This window comes from Lepus europaeus, chromosome 5 (genome assembly GCF_033115175.1).
Source record: "Lepus europaeus isolate LE1 chromosome 5, mLepTim1.pri, whole genome shotgun sequence".
NCBI classification, from domain to species: domain Eukaryota; kingdom Metazoa; phylum Chordata; class Mammalia; order Lagomorpha; family Leporidae; genus Lepus; species Lepus europaeus.
In genome coordinates this window covers 18,923,996-18,948,375 of record NC_084831.1, presented here as the reverse complement: position 1 = coordinate 18,948,375, position 24,380 = coordinate 18,923,996, and the positions used below count along the sequence as shown (strand labels likewise).

General features: G+C 57.1%; 1 protein-coding gene across 1 annotated transcript in view; it reads right to left on the bottom strand.

Moving 5' to 3' along the window:
- The window catches only part of MAN1C1 (mannosidase alpha class 1C member 1), a 140,836-nt gene that overhangs the window by 66,461 nt on the left and 49,995 nt on the right, over window positions 1–24,380 (bottom strand). The window contains exon 2 of the mRNA XM_062190662.1: window positions 13,847–13,943. Within this exon, the coding sequence (XP_062046646.1) occupies window positions 13,847–13,943 (97 nt within the window). The remainder of the gene's footprint in view (window positions 1–13,846; window positions 13,944–24,380) is intronic.

Below are 24,380 nucleotides of genomic sequence, written 5' to 3'. Positions count from 1 at the left end.
ATTCACTGGTTCACTCTCCAGATGGCTGCAACATCACAAACAGCCCGTGTCCTTTGGCCATGCGCCGATCTGAAGCCAGGAGCCAGGAGCTTCCTCCAGATCTCCTACGCAGGTGCAGGGACCCAAGTACTCGGGCCATCCTCCACTGCTTTCCCAGGCCACAGCAGAGAGCTGGATCGGAAGTGGAGCAGCCGGGACGTGAACTGTCGCCCATATGGGATGCTGGCACTACAGATTCTATTTTGAATGCAGATCATTGGCCCAGTGCCAGACGCACGGAATTGGAATTTCTGGGGATGGAACCTGAAGTTCATGTTGCAAAAGCCCAGCAGGGAATTCTGCTGCTTCCTCCCAGTTCAGAGGCACAAACCGCCCAGCTGCTCACTTCACAGGATGAAAGACTGAATCCCAGGGAGAGACGGGGAAGTCACACGGGCAGGGTAGGACCCAACTCCCCTGCTCCCAGCCCTGCCAGCACGAATGATGAAGGTGATGATGACGGCGAAGGCAGCTGCTGCTTACTGGAACTACTTGCTGCCTTCGCAGTGAATTAACTAACTGAATTTCTACAACCACTCTATGAAGTAGGTGAAGGTTGAGTAATCTCCTTACCAGAAAGGCTTGGAATCAGAAGCGTTCCAGATCTTGTTGTTTTTGGGAGCTTTGGAATGTCTGCATAGACATTATAGGGTGAGTATCCCTAATCAGAAAACCTCAAACCTAAAATGCTCTAGAGGGGTTGATGGTGCATCGGGTGCAGTGCTGGCACCCCATATGGGTGCCGGTTTGAGTCCCGGCTGCTCCACTTCCAATCCAGCTCAACTGCTATGGCCTGGGAAAGCAGGAGAAGATGGCCCAAGTCCTTGGGCCCCTGTACCTGCATGAGAGATCAAGAAGAAGCTCCTGGCTCCTGGCTTAGGATTGGCGCAGCTCCGGCCATTGTGGTCATCTGGGGAGTAAACCAGCAGATGGAAGACCTCTCTCTCTCTCTCTGCCTCTGCCTCTCTGTAACTGTTTCAAATACAATAAATAAATCTTTTTTTAAAAAAATGCCCTAGAATCCAAAGCTTTTTTGAGCAGAGAGGATGCTCAGAATGTTTCAGATTGAGGTGGGTGTTTGGCAGGAGTTAGAGCACCAGTTGGCACTCCCGCATCCCATACTGGGGTACCTAGGCTGCAGTCCCAGCTCCACTTCTGATCCCAGCTTCCTGCTAACATATACCCTGGGAGGCAGCAGTGACAACTCAGATAGCTGGGTCCCTGCCACCCGTGTGGGAGACCCAGATGGAGCTCCGTGCTCCTGGCTTCACCCTGCTCCATCCATGGCTGTTACGGACATCTGGGGAGTGAACCAGTGGGAGGAAGATCTCTGTGGTCTGCCTGCCTTTCAAATAAAATACATATATATATTTAGTTTCAGATTTTGGAGCATTTCAGATTTCAGAGTAGGGAAAATCTGCAGAGTAATTGTAGGAAACTGAGTCACAGAAAGGTTAATCCACTTGCTCAAGGTCACACAGCCAGAAGTGGTGCCAAAGCCTGTGTTCCTAACCAATGGGCTCAACTGCCTCAAATCACCAGGATCCTCTGCACCCCAGGTTTTTGTTTTCTCCCCAGCCTGTGGGTGGAGCTATAGATCCTGACCCCAGAAGAGCTGCCCAGCCCTGCTCCCTGGAGGAGGAGGGAGAGCCATGGCTCTAAGCCACGGAGCTGGGGGAGTGGGAGTCTCCGTGGGCTGCATGACCTGCCTGCTTTTGCACTTATTCCAGGCGCGGTCTGTGTTTTGGGAATTCAAGGCCTCTTCAAAGGGGTCACACCAGGCGTGGTTCACTGCCGCCTCTGGGCAAGACCCAGAGCCGACAGCTGCATCCCCACGGGGACGCCAGCCTGGTCTGCGGCATGGGGGACTTCGTCCTCCTCGGTCTGGGGAAGGTAAAAGTAACCATGTGGCTTTATGTTTAATGCCCGACGTGGGAAGAGGGAGCCAGTGGCCAGGGTGAGCAGCACCCACGGACCTCGTGGCTGTCTTCCAACCAAAAGAACATGCAGACACTGCCTTGCCCCTCGCCTGGGCCTGGTGCCCATGGTGCTGTGCAGGGTGGTGAAACAGGAAGCTGAGGTCCCCGTGCAGGGGACGAGGAAACGGGCAGTGAAGGGCCGCGCTGTTGTCTGTAGCAGGTGTGCAGCGGGGAGGGGGCGGGAGTCACAGCTCCTCATCGTGGTGAGATCTGCAGAGAAACCAAACTCACGAGAAGGCGCCTGGCCCGGCAGGCGGGCATCATGGCTAAGCCCTTCGGGTTCAACACTAACACAAAGAGCCCGCGCTGCCCTGGCCTTCCTGTCAATTCGGGACAACAGGGAGAAGGAAGGGGTCCCCCTCAAGCAGCCCGAGCAGGCGCCAGCTTCCAGGCCTCACGGTGAGGAAGGCCAGGACCAGGAGCAGGACTGTGTTACGATGTCCCCGGGCCCTGGCAATGACGCCTTCCAGAGCACCTTCCTCCATAAAAAATATTAAAAATCATTGTTTACAATTACGTGGGCACAAGAAAGGGGATAATCCAGGCTTAACGGATTGTGATGTTCATTTTGCTCTTCTCATTTTAAAGGAAATTAAAATTACAACATTGTTGTGGGCCCCTGGGCACAGTGCCCAGTGGAGGACTGTGTGGCGCAGGGTTTGGCCAGGCCAGAGGCAGGGAGAGGGAACAGCCCTGCCCCGCCCCCCATGGTCTGCAGCACCAACACTTCCTGGCACGGCCTGTGCTGACCCCTGCCCATAACAGGTATCTCACTGAAGTCTGACGAACCCAGCCCAGCACCTCCGGCACGGAGGACTCTGCCCCTCCCTTCTAACTCTGCATTTCTGTGGCTCCCCCACAGCACAAAGCAGGGAGACCACATGGTCCCCCTCCCTGATAACGCACACCCTGGGAGGCAGCAGGTGAAGGCTCAAGTGCTTGGGTTCCTGCCACTCACGGAGGGGACCCGGATGGAGTTCCTGGCTCTTGGCTTCAGCCTGGCCCAGTCCTGACGGCTGTGGGCATTTGAGGAGTGAACCAGTGCATGGAGAGCTCTCTGTGTGACTCTGCATTTCACACGGGATGAAAAGAAACACATTCCAAGCAGTCCCAGGAACCAGGGAGGACCCCTCCCGGGAGGCTGGCTTCCTCTCTATGGTCGTGCCCCCGGGCACATCTCTGTCTGGTGGCCGAGGCGGGCGCACCGTCTGCTCTGCCACCAACCAGCCCACTGGGCCTGGCTCCTTTCCACACTTTCTCCCCTTCTCCGCACCAGCTCAGAGCCTGGCACACACTCAGACATGGAACAAAGTTGCTGAACCGAATGGAAACTCAAGGTAACTCGGATGCTCCCATCTGCACAGGCCGTGGGGGGGCTGGTGGCGGTGAGACGCTAGCCGGCACACTTCCGGGACAGTCTTCCACGGGGAGGTATGTGCCCCTGATGGACGGACAAATGGAGGCGTGGGCACAAGGCGCAGGCGGGGGCTGTGCCCCAGCGGCTGGGGGGCTCTCGGCAGTTATCCCCACGTGGTCTGTTCCAAGAATTCAGAGTCACTGGGGGAGAAAATGCGGCCGAGTGTTGTCCAGTCATTAACGGGGCGGGGGCGGGGGGGCTCCAAACCGCCTCTCAGACTTGATGAAAAGGAAAACAGCCTTGAGTGCCCGCGCCAAATTGTGCTGACAACACACTTCCGGCTCTCTCTGCCCTCCGCGGGGCCCTCTTTTCAGAATCCTTCCCCGGTTCTATTGATCGCCGCAGGGTTCTCATGCGACTGTTTATGCTTGGGAGAGCAGCCCTGTCCAGAGCCAGGAAACCCATCCTCCTGCCTCCGAGGCCCTGAGCAGTGGCCGGGACTCGGGCACCTCCGTCTCCACCCCTCTCCCTGCGGCCAGGGTGCGGCACACCCAGAAGTGGCCCAATTGCCTGCTGCTTAAGGACCGGGAAGTAGCCCAAGAGCCCGCAGGTCAGGAAGCACAGCCCGAGGGCTGGAGAGGGCCCCTGGCTCGGGGCAGGGGTGGGAAGGAAGCACTGGCAGCTGTCATGGCCCCATCTGTAAGCTCGCCTCTGCTCACCTTCGTGGGACCCACGTACAGGCCCGCCTCTGCTCACACATGGTCTCTCTTAGGCTCTCACGCATTCCAACCATCACCCTTCCAAGCCTGAGGGGCCGTGGTCTTGCTCAGTCTCCCCTCTGTACTGTGACCCCCTCCCATGCCTCTTCACCCTCCTCCTCCAGGAAGCCTGGCCCTCCAGGAAGGAGTGCAGGAGCCCTGGGCGTGTTGTGCTGCCTTCATTGACACCAGGGGCTCATGCATCTAACTCCCCAGTAGCTGGGGAGGGCCACGGGTGTGTCTGCCTTGTGCCTAGAACAGAGCCTGGTACCCAGCAGGCACTGAACACTCACTGACCCACAAAGGCATGGTCTCCCGGGTCCCAACATCCACCCTGTAGAGAGAATTCTTCATCCCCATTCTACAGGAGAGAAAACTGAGGCTGAGAGAGCAGCCGTGGCCCCTGACCGGTGATTTAGAGGGAGAGCCAGCATTCAGAAAACCCAGTTTCCTGACTCCCAGCTCAACACCTGTCCCATAAATATCTCTTTCCCGGAAGTCACCAAACTGGGGGAGTTCTACTTCCTCCCTCTGAAGCCGGCCGTGCCCCAGCTGGGGTGGACTGGAAGTCCAGCAGCTGCCCCGTGGCGCTGGGGAGACTGTGAGGAGGGGGTGAGAGGGGCCTTCGCCAGTTGTAAGATGCACTTGAGGGTCCGACTCACCCCCACATGAAGGCAGGAAGAGCAGGACCCCCTCCAGACCAGGGCTGAGCAGGCAGTGGGGGGCAGCTCTGGGGAGCACAGGGCCAGGAAGCTGGGGCTTTGCACATGGTGGGGTTGATAAAGAGGGAGGCTGCAGGCAGCAGGAGGCTAGAGTGAGCACATGGACAATGGCAAGTGCTGGCAAAGATAAGGGCGCGGCAGGAACCGTCACGTACAGCAGGTGCATCAGTGGAAAGTGGCGGTGGGGGGCGTCACCGGCTTCACCTCTAACCTGGCAGCATCCGGCCCAAGCTCACGGGGTGTGACCCAGCGATTCACACCCAGGGATGTATCCCAACATAAATGCCAGCTTATTTCCGGGAAATAAAAAACAAAAACAACCTCTAAAGGTACAAAAGTGTTCCTAACCCCGGAACGCTCCCGGTGGGATGCACAGAGCTGCAGGCGCGTGGAAAGCAGGCCGGCAGCTCCTGGCAGTTGCGTGCGTGGTTCTCACGTGGCCCAGTGACTCCGCGTCCAGGCACGCACCCGAGACAATGAAGACCCCGGCCCACAGAAAAACTTAACACCTGACAATTCAAATGTGGCATCGTTCAGAAGGGTAAAACCAACCAACCAAAAAGCAGAACCAAGCAAACACCCATCGGCCACTCCAGGGACTAATTCTGCAGTCGGGAGGACGATGAAGTCCTGATGCCTGCCCCAGCCACGCACCTCGAATCCTCAGCCTCCTAGGAAGCCCGTCACCAAAGACCAGACACACCGTACCCTTCACACAAAGTCTTCCAGACAGACAAACCCACGGGGCGAGAGGAGCTGGGCAGCTGCCCAGGGAGGGCTGGGGGGGAGGGGTGTGAAGTCACTGCTAATGGGTGCAGAGTATCTTTTAGGGACGATGGAAATGACCTGCAATGGTCAATGGCGATGCTTGTAAATCTGTGAATACATTATAAAAAAATCACCAAACTGTGAACAAATGTGTCCCAGCAGCTTCACTCGGAACGGCCGAATACCGGGGACAAAGACGTCCAGGAACAGTCGAATGGGCGGGTAAACTTGACATAGAACGGGCTACGAAGGAGTGAAGACACCAAACCACAGACGAGCACGTGCAGCGTGAGGTGGAGTTCTAAAGCAGAAAAACTAACCCACGGCGATGCATGTTGGAACAGCGGCAACTCCGGGGGGACCAAAGGGGACCTTCCCGGGCCGTGGGAGTGCCCGATGCCTGCACCTGCAGGTGGCCACCCAGGAGCTCCAACACGTAAAATCCAATGGGTTTGCCACGTAAGACCTGTGCCTTTTGCTCTAGGTATCCAATATTGCTCAGTTTTTTTTGTGTGTGTGTTTTGTTTTAAAGATTTATTTATTTGAGAGGTAGAGTTATAGACATCGGCTGGTTCACTCCCCAAATGGCCACAACGGCTGGAGCTGAGCTGATCTGAAGCCAGGAGCCAGGAGCTTCTTCTGGATCTCCCATGTGGGTACAGGGCCCCAGGCACTTGGACCATCTTCCATTGCTTTCCCAGGCCATAGCAAAGAGCTGGATCAGAAGAGGAGCAGCCAGGACATGAACTGGCGCCCAATACGAGATGCCAGTGCCACAGGCAGATGCTTAGCCTACTACGCCACAGAGCCAGCCCCTATAGCAGTTTTTAAAAAACTGTGTTTAAGAAGAGGTTCAAGTTAGGAAACCAGGGTTCAAATCCTGCCCGTCAGGCCTCCAGTGAGTCCAGCATGGATCCCCTAGCCTCAGGGCTCGGACGAGATGGCTGCAAAGAACAGAGCCGGCCCCGGCACCTGGGTTCTGCGGCCCCCACACCTGTCACACGGCTTGCTGGGCGATCCGGCAAGTGGCTGGCATCGGCGTGGTGAGAAGGGGGCTGGTTGCTTAGGTGCAGCCCTGCTTGCCGGGAAGGAAAGGGCTTTGGGAAGTGGGCGGAACACGCCGCCACCAGGAGGGAATGTCAGTTTCAATCTGAATCATCTGATGCATCCCCAGCAACCTGCTCTGGGAACAGATACCCTGACTCACTGCGCTCCTGACGGGAACAAGACTTGTTGCTAACATTTCAGATTCCAAGAGAATCAGCAATAGTCCAAATACGCTCCCAGAGATGGAGGGGGAAAAACAGTCAACCCAGGACCACAGAGAGGGGCGTGAGGGCCCTGGACGCAGACCCCCGTGTAGGGGTGAAGGCAGGCAGGCCCCAGGGAGGCGGCCGGCTCACATGGCTGCCGGCGCCGGCCCCGCCGCTCCTAACCTCGAGTTTCCTTTGTCCAACAGCCTGCTACTCCTTTCTGGAGAAATCAATCATGCTCCGTGCTGGTGGGAGGCCTTTTAAAGAGAGAGAGAGAGGGAAGGAAGGCGGCCAAGATGCATCTTAATTAGAGAGCGCTCGGGAAACAGGGTTTTGTGGGAGAAGAGGGCAGAGCCGGGGGCACGGGTGGTCAGTGGCCGGAGCGTGGCAAGGCCCGGCAGGCGGCTCCGGCACGAGCGTTCAGCTTTGACAGTCAGCCACGGCGACCCAAGGGACACTGGCTGTCAGAAGCCGGCAGAGGATCTGTCGTTTTCAGGCCACGGGGAGACCACCCTGGGGCCGCAGCAGCTGTCCGGTGCCCGCAAGCTCTGCCCGTCCTTCAGAGCGGGTGGTCACTGTTTTCATCCCACCGCCCTCCCGTTGAGAGGCCTGTCTGCTGGTGGCCAGGACTTCTGCTCCACTTCCTCTGTGTGTTCACTGCCTCTGGCTCCAAAACACGTGAGTACCCTGAGGCCTGACCCGTCCTAGCCGAGGCCTTGCAACATCATCGCGCGCCAGGCTGGCCACAGTTCTTTCACAAAAACAAAACAAAACAATAATAAAGAAATCACTCAAAGCACCATGGCCCGCCAGGCTCAGGGATCCACACAGCCCGACACTGATTTTTCCAGGGAAAATCAAAAACCAAAAGTCACAAAAGATGGAATTCTCACCAGATAAATCAAAATGCTCTGGTTCCCAACCCAAAGAGGCTAACGGCTTTGGGCAGGGTGTGGCGAGGAGCTCGTCTATCTGGGGAGGGCTTGCTGGGTGCCAACCCCCCAGGGCACAGGGCATGAACTGAGGCCCAGAGAGATGTGTGGTCAGCTGGGAGATGGGGGGCTGGGCTTGAAATCCCCGCTGACATGAAATCTGCTCCCTCCCAGAAACAAACTTAGAGCAGGCGGGGGGAGCTCCACGGCAGGCCGCGACGCGGGGGCTCTCACCAACGGCCGGCGATGCTGCAGCTGCGAGGGGGCCGTGCTGGTGGAGCAGCGCTTGTTCCATGAAGGACCCAGTGAGGCCGGTGTGCCTGTGTGTACGTATGTGTGTGTACATGTGTGCGTGCCCGTGTGTATGCCCATGTGTATGTGTGTGTACGTGTGTACGTGTGTGTGCACGTGTGTGCCCGTGTGCACGTGTGTGTACATGTGTGTGCTCACTTGTGGGAGAGTGTAAGCAGTCAGTAGAAGGCAATGCTAAGACACCACAAAGCCATTGTAAACACGCCATCCCGGGGCCTGGATTAATTCCCTCTCCAGCATCGTATCTACTCCGTTCATAAGGCAAAGATGATTTTTCTCTCTGCCAAGGCCGAACACTCCCCGCCTGTGATCTGAAAACCATGCCGTGTTCGTGTTGCCTCTTAGCTCACCCAAGGCCATCAATCATCCCAGCAAACAGGGAATTGGTCAGCAGCTCTAGCAAGGGTTCTCAGGGCGGAGGCGGAATCCCACTCGGGGCTCTCATGGTTGTGGTTACCCCGGGGCCGGCTGGCTTGGGGAGGGGGCGCTGTCTCTGGCCGCGTAAGCACCTCCACCCTCCCCGGGGTCAGATCTGCTGACTGAGCAGAAGCACTACTTGTACAGGGTCCATCTGCTGGTTCTCAGCGCACTGAGCGGCCGGAGGTCAGGGCGGCTGAAGTGCCTGCGAGGCACAGGGCGCGGCCAGCGCCAGCCGGGCCCCAGCCACGCCAAGGCCAGGGGTGGGAGGGGAACAGCGGGCAGAGACTGCAGCAGGGGACTCACGTGGGCCGCGGTATCTATCGAGAGGCCGCTGCGCGCCAGGCACTGGTTGTTCTTGGGCTCTAATTACGCTCATTAGTATTTTTTAACACATGTGGTGACGACAGCGGCTGACATTGAACCACTGTGTCCTGGCTGTGCTTAGAGCTGCTCAGTGATGGAGGTGCCATCCCCATTGCAAAGATGGAGCAACTGAGGAGCAGAGAGGTTCCGAATCGCCCAAGCACCTCCGTGGCAGGGCTGGGACTCAAACTCGGGTTGACCTGGTTCTCAAACCCATGCCCCTCTCAGGTCATCGCGCTGGAACCAACGTAAGTGTGCTCTGCAAGTAGGTGATCTTAGGCTACTGGAACAAGACAAAAGATTTTCCTGTGTGGAAGAGAAAGGGAACTGAGTTCTCTCCAAGCTCCGCCCCTCGGCTCATGTCCGATTCGTAGACAGGCAGCTGGAGATGGGCAGCAGAAGACCCTGCCAAGAGGCGTGCACCTTCCCCGCCGTCCACGGGGCAGCGGGGCAGCAGCTCCGAGGCCACGCCCTGTCCTGCTCCGGGTGGGCAGCACGTGGAGCCTGGACTCACAGATGCAGGATTCAGTCGCCGCGGGTCCCTACACTCGCCAAGCCTCAGCTCCTTCTCTGTGAACTGGAGATGAGCTGGGAAACGGCCACCTTACGAGGGCTGTGAGGTGGACACAGGAGAACGCCGCTGTAGCGCCCGACAGGATGCATGCCCAGGGAGTCCGTGGCCCCGGAGTGAGTCTGTGGCCTCGGAGTCTGTGGCCCTGGAAACTGTGGCCCCGGGATGACTGCCTTCTGAAGGGCAGTTTGTTCCTGAAGCCCTGAGAATTCCAAGCTCCTGGTGGTGACCAGGCCACTACTGCGGGCCTGGGTTGCAACAATGTCGTCTCCAACAGCTTGGCTAAGCTCAGAGCAGGAGGTGCACAGAGCACAGGGACTCGGGCTCGTGGGGTCCCAGCCATGGACCGACGTTCATGAGCTGTCACCTCAGGCAGGTCTCGTCCCTTCTGAGCCTGTCCCCACCACTCTAAAACGAGGGTGTGAGTCCCCACCAGAGGCCCTGCAGCAGCGAGACCCCCGGACTCTGTGTACCGTGACAAGGCTCCCTGCTGCGAAGGGTTAATGAAGCTCTCCTGAGTATGCTGGCTGCTGCAAAGATGAGTGCTGCATTTGTTTTTATTCAAGATTTATTTATTTATTTGAAAAGCAGAGTTACAGAGGGAGACAGAGACAGAGAGGTCTTCCACCCAGGTTCACTCCCCAAATGACCACAGAATCCACAGCTGGGCCAACCCAAAAACAGGAGCCAGGAGCTTCCTCCAGGTCTCCCACGCAGGTGCAGAGGCCCAAGCACTTGGGCCATTTTTCACTGTCTTCCCAGGCCATAGGAGATGGAAGAGAAGCATCCTGGGACACGAACTGGCGCCCATATGGGATCCTGGAGCCACAGGTGGAGGATTAACCTGCTATACTACAGCGCTGCCCCCCCTTTAAATATTTATGTTTTATTCAGTTGAAAAGCAGAGTTACAGAGAAAGAAAAAACAGAGAGACAGAGAGATCTTCCAACCATTGGTTCACTCCTCAGATGGTCACAACAGCCAGGGCTGAGCCAGGCTGAAGCCAGGAGCCAGGAGCTTCTTCTGGGTCTCCCAAGCAGGTGCAGGGGCCCGAGTACTTGGGCCATCTTCCTGCTTTCCCAGGCCATAGCAGGGAGCTGGATCAGAAGTGGAGCAGCCAGGAGTCAAACCAGCTCCCACGTGGAATGCTGGCGTCATAGGCAGCGGCTTTACCTGCTACGCTACCGCGCCAGCATCACTTGGAACTTGCTCGGAAACCGTTAGGCTGGCAGGATGCTGATCTGTGTCAAGGCCTTGAGCCCTAACCTTCTCTCTTCCCTGGGGACAATCCCAGAGAGGCTGCTCACATGTAGGGGAGAGGTGCCTTGCCCACCAAGATCTCTGCCCTGGGGACTTGAGGGCAGGAGGGATCAGGGCTGGGCCCAGGGGACAGGGGATGCCCCGGTCAAAGCCAAGCAGGGGACACGCAAATGACGCTTCTACATGTCCAGCGTGAATGCAAGCACATCACGGCTACTGGCCGACTTTGTTCTGGAAATGCTTCCATAAAAGAAGTGTTACTGTTGTCCCACTTTCGTAGCTGGGAAAACTGAGGCCAGAGAGGTTAAGAAACTTGCCGCTGGTGATTGGCAGAGCAGGTGCAGACCCAAGCCACCGGCGCTGGCTCTGTGCCCGTTAGCCGGCTTGTTTGCTGGTCCCCCGGTCTCAGCGGCAGATATAAACACCTGCTCTCTCCACGGGTGAAGAAGCCGCTCTCATGGCACCGAGCGCTGGCCAACGGCACGGGGCTACCCCATCCCTGCCTCACTGCCCGTTGTGGTCTTCAAGCTGCAAAGTCCCCTCTGTGACTTCATAGCGATGGCAGCGCCCCCATCAATGCCTGCTCTGTGTTGGCAGGGGCTGGGCTATCTCCTTTCTGCCACCCCAGGACCAGAGATGGGGGCCCTGCCCCACGCGGAGACTGAGGGAGGCTGAGGCCACCCTGGATGCAAGAAAACCTCCCTGCTCTTCCTGCCACCTGGCTGGACACTAATCGTCCCATCTGGCCACCTCTCAGAGGAGGGGACAGAGTGGGTATCTGCCTGGGCCTGAGCCAAAGGGCCAGGAGCAGGCCGTGTCCTCTGCTGGGGACCACGGGGGTCTCAGGAGTGGTTCTGACAGGACCTGCTGAGCCACAAACGGGTAAAAGGAAGTCGCTTTGACATTGAACTGCTCAGGACACACATCTGGCTGGAGAGACAGCTGACCCAGAGGCCTCGTCCTCAAAGAAAGAAGAGACTCAGGAAAGAACAAACAGGCGGTCGGGAGGGGATGCCATTGGGTGAGACGCTGCAGAGACCAGGCCCAGGCCCACGGCTGCCCTCCCGCCCTTCCCATGTGCGTGCAAGCCCGCAGGCCCCAGGACGAGGCTGCGGCTGCCCACGTGCAGCCCGAGCACTGGCGCTGCTAGAGTGGGGGTGGGGCTCTGCGCTCCTGGCTCCGCTGCACCGGGCAGGGTGGGCACTGCCTTCAGCTGACCTTATCCAAAACGTCCCGTGTCTGCAGGGCCGGCTACAGCAAGTTACCCAAAAATGGCAGTGGCCGAGCCCAGGAACGACACGAGCCAGCGGCCCCCACAGGTCCAGGAAAAGCAGCGGAGGCGTGACAAGCGGCTGAGTCCAGCTCTCCTCTACCTCTGGGAACAGAGCTGCAAAGCCCCTTGGCAGCCCACTCACTCAGAGCCCCTCCCGCAGCCCCAGCCTGCGGGGGAGCCAGGAGCCTCTGGATCCCCGGACCCACAATGGTAACCACAGTTCCCACCTGCTCCCGCGTTCCATGTACCACACAGGCCATGGATTCAGGATCCGAGGTGGCCGCTGGTCTCAGTGCCCGGAGGAACAGCCTCAGGGAGAGATGCCCTCGCAGGATCGCACCACCAAGACACAGCTTTTGAAGCGAGGTTTGGCTGGCTCCAGAAGTGCAGCAGCCAAGCCAGGAACGTCTGTTCCTGCCACCGCTTGGGGCTGCCTCCGCTTGTCCCTCTCTCGGAGAGCACCGGGCACGCCCCAGAGAGGCCAGCGCGTGTCTTGGCAGAGCTGCTGATGCTTTCTCTGCACCACTGGCCGCTGTAGCCCCGGCAGTCAGCCCTGGGCACGGCAACCGACAAGCATTGGCTGAGAGAACGAGTGAGTAAACCCAGAGCCGCTCTCCCCGCCTGCTGCCTGGCCTCCTCCCTCTGCCTCCTCCTTTCCCAGGAGCCGGCCGCCATGGTGGCTCCTTGGCTGCCTCAAGGCCAGGAGGACGGCAGGTGCTGGGCTCCCAGACCCTGCCAAGGCTGCTCCCGGAAGACAGACAACCCAGGGGACCTCAGAGCGCACAGGGACTCACTGTGGCAACTGCCAGCCTCGCTGGCCACACACGTCGTGCACCACTCACACCTGCCCGGCCCTCTGTGTGTCCATACACCTCTCTCCTCATGGCAGCCCCGGTCTGAAGGGGAAATGAACAGGGGCCTGGGGAGGCTAAGGCACTTGGACTTGGCCACACAGCTCAGGATACGGTGCGGACTTGTGCTCAGGCCTCCTGACTCCAGCTCCAGATCCTTCCCAGCACTCCAGGTGGCCCCTGCTCTGCCAGGCTCGGTGCTGGGAAAGGGGCCAGAGGCCATCGGCATCAGGGCCACCCCCAGTAAACCCGGCGAAGCCATCTCAGACGTGGCCCTTGGTTCCTGACTTGAGCAGCGCATGTCTCTCAGGGGTGAGGGTTGGGTGGCGCATTTCCCCTGGCAGCTCCTGTGTCCCCGCAGGCTGCCACCAGCAGCTTTTCCCCTGGAAGGCCTGCAGGGAGGGGAGCGGGCCCTGCGGTGGGCATCGTGCTTGGAATCAGGCCATGCCCAGCACCTCGCGGTCCCTCTAAGACGGAGGGATGCTCCCGGGCTCTGGAGGAGAACTCCCCAGCCAGGATAAGGTAAAGAGGCCAAGAGCACGCAGCCCTGACGCATGGCTGTTCTGTGGTCACCTGAGCAGTGTGTGCAAGACTCCCTGTGCCCCCCGACTCCAAGGGTGCCCAGTGTCATCGGAGCCGGGATCGGTTTCTCCCCACCCACAGGTTTAAACTCAGCCACCTCCTCCGGGGAAACACACCTCCGCCTCGTGCTGCCCTGGCTCACAGCTCCAAGTTTCGCTGCCCTAACACAGCCAATGGTGGCATCGCCAAGGTCCCAGAGCAGCACCTGGCTCTCCCCAAACCCAGGAAGCCTCCAGAACAGCCCAAGAGGAGGAACGCAGACCCAGAATTTCCCCCTCCCCCGCGCCCCGGCCCCTGCCCTGGAGAAAACAGTACAGAGCTCAGGAGGCGAAAACCGGAAAGAGAACCGCGCTCAGCGCCAGGACTCGGCGGGCGCCCCGACACGGTGGCGGCGACAGCGACTCACCGAACATGCTGCCCTCGTAGCCGTCTCGCGTGAGCGGGCGGAGCTCGTTTCTCCCCATGGCGTAGCGCTTGTAGCTCTGCCAGGCGAACTGCATCATCTGCAAGAGAAACAGCCCAGGGTGACGCTCCCTGGCCCAGGGTGACGCTCCCTGACCCAGCCGCGCGCTCAGCCGCACTGCCTTCTGCACCAGGATTCCGAACCCTATTTTTTAAAAAAACAACTGTGCACACTGGGGAAGACGGCTCCGTCTCACCACAGCTCCACTCAGTTACAGCTGCCTAAGGTCACTCTCCCGGGAGAATGCCGGGCGTCCAGTCTCCCCGCAGATTTCCTAGAGAAGCCACGGAAAGCATCCACTGAATCCCAGCCACGCTTCAGGGCCACATGGAAAGCCACCTCTTCCGTGAAGCCTTCACTGGTTTGCTCTGGCCTGAGGCCACCCTATGCTGCTGGGATCGAAGCCAAGCCTCGCTGAGTGAGCGCCTGCCATCACCGAGCAGGACCACCCCGAGCCAGGTGTTAACCCCACGCTGTAGGCAAGGAGCCAGGGCAAAGACCACTGAGGGAGTTGAGAATCGAACCCATGCCCCCAGCTCTGAAGCCTTAGGTCCATCCCCCAAAGCCACAGTCTCGGCATGAGCTTCTCCGAGCTACCTTGACCTCCTTGGCCTCCCCAGCTCCGGAGACCCCAGCTGGTCACTGTTCCCCCCACTCTGGGCCGTAAGCTCGCAGAGGTCAGATCCTACGTTTTCCTTGCCTCAGTTTCCCCCAGCACCCAGCACAGGCTTGGGACACACAAGCAGCCATGGGCACGTGGACTTTAGCACCCGGTGTGTGCACAAGTGCTTCCTATGGAGAGCCACTGTGCGGGCCTCTCAGCAGCACCACCAGCACCTCATCCCCCTGTCACCCCTGTCACCCTATCACCTCTGTCACCTCTGTTGGAAGTGGGCGTGGCCCTGGTGTGCTTTCATTTAGACTGAAGGCTGAAGATGATGACCCCACCCCCACTGCTTGATGCCCGAGGTCCCCCTCATTCGCTTACATGGTGCATGCCTGTTGTCTATGCACGGCAGGCTGCACGGGGACAGCAGAGCGGAGGTCTGGGGTGACAGTGGGGCAGAGAGGGGGCCATGGGCACATGGGGGAGGCATGGGGTGGGGGTGGGGAAGCAGCCAGGTGCAGTGAAAGAATCTCAGGCTGCAGTCTAGAGAGGCCTGGGTTCTAATCCCACCTCTACTGCTACCTTTGCAGCACGCAACTGAATTCTCTGTCTCATTTGCTCATCTGAGGCCTCCGGCGCCAGGCATCGCGAGGCCCTGAGAAGTTTAGATGCGCTACAGAGGACAAAGAAGGGGCCTGGCTCTCGAGCCCACCTCTGTTGCACGTGGCCCGGTGTGCCTGCCGGCCGGGAGGAGGAGGGCGAGGGAGGGGTTTGTGCAGCCCGAGAACAAGTGTGTGTGAGTGAGGCGACATCCACATTCTCAACAAGTCACTGAGGTTTCTTTTCTCCAGAAAACACAGGGTTGGATGGTGCATTTGATACAACCGACGCTCTATCTACAGATGCAGCACGAGAGATGTAAAAGAAAAAATGGAAAGACGCTCTTTAGGTTTTGTTTTGTTCTGAATTATTCTAGGGAAAACACTGACGAACGGTCAGAGCGCCTGTCCTGCTCTGTTCATCAAGGCGCCTGTCCCAGGGCTCCGCGGGGGAGGAGACGCAGGGGGAGCTGGCAGGACACATCCCTGGAGTTAGAGGATATAGAAAAACACAACTGTTACAAGTAAAGCACCCAGACTTCAAACACAAAAAGAGCCACAACCCAAACAAACCAAAATCGAAATGCTCCGAATGGGCAGCGTGGAAGAAAAGCTCTCTCCCCACTCCTCTTGTGGTGGCCCCAGGAAACTGTGCCGAAGAGCTTTGGAAACACACACACACTCACACTCACAAACACACACACACACACTCACACACTCACACACACTCACACTCACACACACAAACACACACACTCACACACTCACAAACACACACACTCACACACTCACACTCACACACTCACACACACTCACACACTCACACTCAAACACACACTCACAAACACACACTCACAAACACACACTCACACACACACTCACACTCACACACACACATACACACACACTGACACTCACAAACACACACTCACACTCACAAACACACACACTCACACACACACTCACACTCTCACACACACACACTCACCCCAGCAGACTTCAGGCAATGACTCTGCATGGCAAACCAGGAGAAATTAGCGCTCAAACAACCTGACAGAATGACCATCTGGCAATTGAAAAAAAACAAAGTCTAAATGAAAGCACACCAGGGCCACGCCCACTTCCGACAGAGGTGACAGGGTGACAGGGTGACAGGGGTGATGAGCACGCTTGCTCTCCTCCCTCCATGGCCTCCAGGGTACCCGCCTGGTTCTCCAGGCCCCACCCAGCCAGCCAGGTCATTAGCTCTCACATGTCAGCAGGCATCAGCACCACCAGGGGCCTGGAGCTGGGAGCCGGGGGCTGGGGACCAGGGGCTGCTACAACCAGGAGGGAGCTTTAGCCATCCCTGAGTTACTGAGGAGCAAAAACAAAACGGAGTCTGCAGTGGAACCCAAAACCTTGTCTTTCTTCTATTTTTTTTTAAAGAATTATTTATTTATTTATTTATTTGGAAGGCAGAGTTAGAGAGAGAGGGAGGGAAGGAGGGAGGGAAGGGGAGGGGAAGGAAGGGGAGATCTTCCATCCACTGGTTCACTCCCCAGATGGCTGTGCAACACCCAGGGCTGGGCCAGGTATTTCATCCAGGTCTCCCATGTAGAAGACAGGGGCCCAAGCACTTGGGCCATCATCTGCTGCTTTCCCAGACACATTAGCAGGGAGCTGGATAGGAAGTGGAGCAGCTGAGGCTTGAACCAGCACCCCTACGGGATGCTGGCATTGCAGGCAGCAGCTTTAACCACTATGCCACAGAGCCGACCCCAGGACCTTGGCTTTCTGACAAGTTCCCGTGTGACGCAGCAGGGCCACGACCACATCTGAGGGCCCCGTCGGTCACGTGTGTTCTCTCTGTGGCTCATTTCCCTTCCAGACCCTGTCCTCTGTCCCTCCCCTCCCCTCCCCTGCCTGTGATTCCTGCCTCGGGGCCCCTCTCTCTAGGACATCTACCTGCTCAGCCACTCCTGGTGCCAACCTCGGAAGCCACCTCTTCCTGGCACATCGGGGAGGTCACCACAGCAGGGCTCACTGACCAGCTGAGACCTCGGACCCAGAGGGCTCGCCTGAGAGATGTGTATGGCCTGGACTCTCCGTGAGGGGGCAGAACAGCCCAGCGCCACAACCCACGGCCGATGACACTGGGGCTCACAGGTGGAGAGTGGCCAGGGTTGTACAGGCGGCCAGGCGGCAGCCCCAGCCCACACCTGGCCTGACGCGGGCCACACGCAGATATCACAGGAGCGCATGCCAGGCGCCTGGTGTGGGCTTTGAGTCCCGGTTCCACTCCTCTGTTATTTTCTACTTATCTTGAATTGGCAATAACAGAAAATAATTGCTGGGTAGGAGTGCCTGAGGGAGACCGGCCTCCTCCCTCAGTCTCTCTCCTCTGGGGGTTCTGGCTCACAAGCCGGGGTCAGGGGAGGTGGTCGGGTGGGAGGGTGTTGAGTGACAGGAGGAGCAGAGGTCTGGGGCTGGGAGCTGGGTAATCACATCGCAGGGACGGGCCGATGTTTGCAATGGGGCCCGTTCTCCCAGCGTCACCCACCAGCAACCCCCCGTCACTTGGGACTGGGTTCTGCCTCTAGGTGCAGACCCACAGGAGACATGCCCCTCCCACTCCTATCACTAGAGGGCTCGGCCAGGGCCTGGGAATGCTCCCAGCCACGTGACCCTTCTCTCGTCCCTGGCACACCCTAACCACACACCCGCCGGGTGCCCTGTGCTGTGCTGGGGCCACAGCATGGTGGCAGCAGTGGTGGGAACGCTCTCAGCCGCTTGCCCGCCCCCTGCCAGCTCTCCTTCTCCTGCCAGGGCCCAGCCAAAGGGCTGCTTTTGTGGGGACCTCCCTCCCAGCCGTGTCTCAGCCAGGCCCTGTAACCAGACTCGCACCAGGTTCCTGATGCACAGCCCCGGGCACTAGCCAGTGGTCAGCCTCTTGGACTCCCATGTGGTCAGTCGCCCTCCCCTACTCACTGCCATGGGCCCACAACTTATCCCGGCGCTACCATTTGTGGAATGAAGGTAAGAACAAACAAGAAAACTGACTGGACCTTAACACCTGACCAGAACACTGGACGGACACCACACATCACAGCTAAACCCAAGGGCAAATGTGGAACAGGCCACCAGGAGGAGACGAGGCGCTCCCGGGCAGCAGGTGTGCTAGAGGGGGCAAGGTCACGTGTCGAGGGGCAGTGTCCCGAAGGCCAGGAAGACTGGGAGGGCCACAGATGACCCCCGCTACAGAGACACAAACTTGTGACCTGTAGAACCAGTGACCGCGCCGTCAGCGACCCCCACCTTGGCTTTCTTTACAGGTGTTCAGTTCCTGCTTCATGGTTGGGCAGCCTGAAGACCTCAGAGGTCTCCCGGGCCACCTCCTGGCCCCGGAGAAGTTCCTTCGCATCTCTGAGCCTCCCCAGCGACGGCGTGCTCACCACCTGACCACGCAGGCCCCGGAACGCAGCACTGGGCTGAGCTCTTTCTCAGCCCGTCCAAATCTGGTTTCCCGTGGAGATCCAACCCTGCAGGCATCAGAAGCTGCCTGCTGGCTGGCAGAACAGCCCGGCCCCTTCAACACCTCCCCTTCTGGCACCGCTCAGCCACCATGGCCTCTGAGGCCACAGGCCCACACACGGCTGCCCCAGGGTGTCCCCAGACCGTGGGTGGGGCCGTTTGTTCACGCTGATGATTCTTTCCTTAGTGATTCAAAACCCAAGGTCAGACTCGCCCTGCTTGCTGCTGGCCGATCCCGTAGGTGTGGAGGGGAGGTGGTCGGGTGGGAGGGTCCCTGACAACTCCACATCACGGGACTCTGCCCACCATTCCACGCGGTCTGGATCTTCCTGGAACAGCTCTCACCAAGTGACGAGTGTGTGTGTGTGTGTGTGCACACGCGCCGGCTGCAGGTAATCGGCAAGCCTGATGGGGCTGTCTTCCGTGCCTCCCCGGGAAGGAACAGACGCTGCTGTGTGAGGCCGGCGGCTGGGGCTTCCCTCCTGGACCGGAGCACCGAGGAACCTGCCATCAGCGCAGCCCTGGGGCTCCATTTTTGCACATGAAGATATTGTGAAAGACAAGGCTGAAACATAGAAGCACTCTGTCCTGGTACAGCTAGTACAGAAAAAATTGCTTAAAAAAAAAAAAAGGAAATAAGAGGCTGGACCGGCACGGCTGCTCTGAGAGCTCATTTGGGCGACTCCTGAGCGGCACGCTTTTGTTCTCAGGCTGAAAAATCACAAACTTAAAAACCCACGAGTCCCCCTCGGATGGCTTCAATCAAAACGACGGACGACGGAATGTCATCCAGCAGCTGGAGAAATCGGAACCCTCACACACGGTGAGTGGGAAGGAAAACAGTTTGGAAAAAAAAAAAAAATCCACGTATGGCGTGCCCCGCGACTCGTGCGGGAAGAGGCAGGTGGATTTCTGAGTGCCTGTGCCGAGACGGTGAAAACACCACGGCACGCGCCGGACACCTGCCGTCCTGCTGGGAGTCTGGGTTTCATTCACGCAGGCAGAGGGAGCCTCCGTACCAGCCCCCAGCAGAAACCCTGGCCCCGCGTCTTTGTGGAGCTCCAGCGGCACACAGCCTCTTACCAGGGTCCCGATTCGATGCTGGGGGAAGCTAAGTTTGCGCGCGGTTCCTCTCGGTTTCTGCCCAGTTTCCAACTCTTTGCTGGTTTTGCTCTGCACCCCTTCAACTGTAACAAGTCACGGGCATGAGTAGGACTATGCCTGGGGATCCCCAACACATGCCCAAGAAGAATAAAAACACACGTCTACACAAAGACGTAGGCACAAATACTCACAGCATATTATCTGTAACAGCCCCGGAGTGGAAAGAGCCTGAATGTGCAAGGCCTGATGGGTGGATCAAGAAAATGTGGCATATCCATAATATGGTGGAATATTATTCAGCCATGAAAAGGAACAAAGGCCTGTATATGTTAAAAACGTGAAACTTTGGGCCCGTGTTGTGGCACAGCAGGTAAAGCTGCTGCCTGTGACAGTGGCATCCCACATGGGTGCCAGTCTGAGTCCCAGCTGCTCCACTTCCAATTCAGCTCCCTGTTAATGGCCTGGGGAAACCAGCAGCAGATGGCTCCAGTCTTAGGTCCCTGCCAGCCACAGGGGAGACTCAGAAGAAGCTCCTGGCTCCTGGCTTTGGTGTGGCCCAGGCCCAGCCGTTTCAACCATCTGGGGATGGAGCAGCAGATGGCAGACCTCTCTCTCTCTCTCTCTCTCTCTGTTGTCACTCCCTTTTTCTCTGTAACTCTTTCAAATAAATAAAATGTGAACTTTTAAACATTACGATAAATGAAAGAAACCAGACACAAAACACAACCCAGTACATGATTCCGAAGACACCCAGGGGAAGAAGATCCACAGAGAGAAAGCAGAGCAGTGTCTGTTGGGGCGAGTGTGGGGAGGGGTGAGGTCTGTGTGATTCCACGGCCAGTGTCTGCTCGGGGCGAGGGTGGGGAGGGGTGCGGTCTCTCTGGAGTGAGCAAAGTGTTCTAAAGTGGAACATGATTAAGACTGTGCGACTCTGTGACTCTGTGACTCCGCTTTGTAAAGGTGACTTTTATAGCATGCGAGTTCTATCTCAACCAAGCTATTACTGGTTGTGCACTTGGCGCAGCGGTTGAGACACTAGCTTAACATCCCAGACTCACATCTGGGAGTCCCTGGGTCCAAGCCCCTGACACGAGCACGGAGACAGACACCATGTCACTTCCATGACGATTCTGCCAAGAACGCATAACCTGAACTGCTGGAGAAGAAACCCTGGACAACCCAAACATGGGGCGTCCTGCCCTTCACAAACAACAAGGTCCTGGAAGAGGAGGGAGGACTGGGGGATTTCCACCCGAGGGAGGCCACTTTCAGTGGTTCAGAAAGCAGCCACGTGCGTGTGTGTGTGTGTGTGTGTGATCTGCAGTGACAGCCTGGGAAGGGGACACATTACACACACACACACACACACAGAGAATGAATGAGCAAAAGAGAGAAAGGGAACTGGATAAAATGTTAACATTTGAGGAATCTGGGAAAGGCAAATGTGAGGTCTGTGTTAGGGTCTGACCTTATTTTTTCAGAACCATTAGGGATTCCACTATCACCCAAATGTATCCTTAAACCATTTTGATTTCCCCACGTTTTATCAATGGTGACAGCATGCCCACCGCCAGTCTCCTCGGGACTCCTCCTACCCCAGCTGCTCGGAGCCTGGCTGGCTCTGCGTATGGGTCCCCAGCCCCCAACTCCAGGCAGAGGATGGAGCCCAGCAAACAGATCAGACACTAGAGATTTTACGTTGCCACTTGAAACCAGGGGCACACCTGTTCTTCCTGCTTCTCCCGCCCTTCCCCGCCCCAAATAAATCCAAAGGCCGCTTCTGTGGTTCTGAGCGTTTTCCAGAAGGCTGGGGGCCAGCTGCCCCAGCTCTCCTGCCTGTGTCCACTGCCACGGTTTGGCTGTGGTTGGTTCCCAGGGGGAGGGTTCCTGTGCCCGAGGTTGGCCCTGTGCAATGGCACTTCTATGGTTGAGGTGACCAGGGCTTGGGGGCACTGCCCCAGGAGGGGTTCTGCAGGACGGGACTGGCTGGTGCTTCCGAGAGCGGGCTGCTGGGATGTGAGCACAGCTTTTTCCATCTGCTCTCCTGTGCTGTCTCTCTTCTTCCCCTCCCTGCGTCTCCTCCCCGATGTGCCACCACACAAGGCCCTCAACCAGAAGCCAACAGGGCAGCACATGCTTGGGCCTCCCGGCCCGTGAGCACAGTACCAGCCCTGGCTGGGGTACAGGTGTTCCGTTACAGCACAGAATGGACGGAGGCATCCTTTCAGATCATTTCAAAAATAAGGTGGATCTCCACCTGTCTACCTATGTCTGTCTATCCATCCATCCATCCATTCATCTTGTCTATCTACCTATCCATCTGTCCATCTAACTTTAAAAAAAAATTTTACTCATTTATTTGAAAGGCAGAGTTACAGAGAGAGACACAGAAAGAGATCTTCCAAATGCACTCCTCAAGTGGCCACCACGGCCGGGACTGAGCCAGATCGGAGCCAGGAGCCTGGAACTCCATCTGGGTCTCCCACATGGTGCAGGGGCCCAAGTACTTGGGCCATCTTCCACCACTTTCCCAGGAGCACTAGCAGGGAGCTGGATCGGAAATGGAGCAGCCAGGACTCAAAACAGCACCCATGTGAGATGCCGGCATTGCATGCGGTAGTTTAGCTGGCTGCACCACAACGCTGGGGCCTGCCTATCTACCTTCTCACATAGGGGGTGCACACGCCCACTGCAGAAAGGGGCACCTGTCCTCTGCTCTAACCACCATCCTCATTTTGGTGTCTTTCTATTCTTTTTCCACCTCTTTAACTTTGATTCTTCCCGTGATTATGACATAAGCATTTTCCGTTTTATTGCAAAGGCTGTGTTCATATCATTTCTAATGGCCATACAAGGCCCATACCAGGCCCTGCAAGAAGATGCGTCGTCACTTACTTCATCATCTTCCCATAGAACCAGACATGTTGGGGACTTCTAGCGTGAGGCCACCGTAAACAATGCCATAGAGGACATCCTTGTGCATGAGATATTTCCAGTTCTTCTCTAGGAAACTGCTAGGGAGGAAAGGTCATTGATATGTACGTGCCTTTTGGAAGACCGCGGCCGGGCAGCTTGTTCTGCCCACCACTGTGCAGAGCGGTTCCACAATTCCGCAAAGACACAGCTCAGCGGTTCCCGGGGGCAGAGGGCCCTGCCCACAGCTCCTGGCAGACTTCATCTCCTGATTCATGCAGGTCGGTGGCTTCACTCAATCAGTATCATCCCGTTCAGAAATCATTACGCAGGGGCTAAATAAATAGGATATGTACTGTAGTAAACAGAAAATATTTTAAAGATTTATTTTATTTATTTGAAAGGCAGAGTTACTGGGTGGGGCAGGGCGGGAGAAGGAGAGGGAGAGGGAGAGAGAGAGAAAGGTCTTTCATCTGCTGGTTCACTCCCCAAATGGTTGCAATGGCTGGGGCTGGGCCAGGCCAAAGCCAGGAGCCAGGAGGGTCTCCCACATGGATACAGAGGCCCAAACACTTGGGCCATCTTCCACTGCTTTCCCAGGCGCATTAGGATTAGGAACCGGCGCCCACATGGGATGCTGCTACACCACAACGTCGGACCCATAAACAGAAATTTTAAATGATGCTTTCCAATGTTTAGTGATAAACAAACATGTTCATTGTATAACATTAAGGTGAAAAGCAGGATATCAAATTCTCTATTATAAAGCTTGCTGGTGGGGGCAGATACATAGCACAGCTGTTAGGTTCCTGCTTGGGACACCAGTAGCCCACAGGGCAGTGCCTGGGTTCTAGTCCCAACTCTGCTCATTTCCAATTCCAGCTTCCTGCTAGTGTGCACCCAGGGAGGCAGCAGTTGGCTCACGTGCCTGGGTCCCTGCCACCCCTGTGCAAGATCAGCCATGGAGTGCCAGGTCCTAGCTTGGGCCTAGGCCAGACCTGGGTGTTGCAGGCATTTGGGGAATGAACAGCAGATGGCAAATTTCTCTCCATCTCTCTGTCTTTTGAATAAAATGAAAATAAATTTTTAATTTTTTTTTAAAAGCCTCATTGTTTTATCTATGGTTCAAGGAAAATACACAGAAATGGAGACTGGCAGTGGTTATGTCTGAGAGTGAGAAGTTCAGTGATTTCTATTTTTTCTTCTCATTGATCTATATTTTTTATTTTTCTTTAACAAATACCTAGAAATAGCTGTAATGTAGAAAAGAAAGATTGTTGGAGCTGGCACTGTGGCTTAGTGGGCGAAGCCTCTGCCTGTAGCACTGGGATCCCACAGCTGCTCCTCTTCCGATCCAGCTCTCTGCTATGGCCTGGGAAGGCAGTGGAGGATGGCCCAAGTGCTTGGGACCCTGCACCCATGTGGGAGACCCAGAAGAAGCTCCTGGCTCCTGGCTTCAGATCGGCACAGCTCCAGCTGTTGCAGCCTACTGGGGAGTGAACCAGCAGACAGAAGACCTCTCTCTCTCTGTCTCTACCTCTCACTGTCTGTAACTCTACCTCTCAAATAAATACAATCTTTAAAAAAAATTGTTAAAATGAGAAAAAAGAAATAGGTGGAGACAGAACACAGGGGTCGGCAGTGTGGTGCCGCAGGTTTAGCGGCCGCCTGGGATGCCGGCATCCCATATATCAGGGCGCCGGTTCAATTCACGGCTGCTCCACTTCCAATCCAGCTCCCT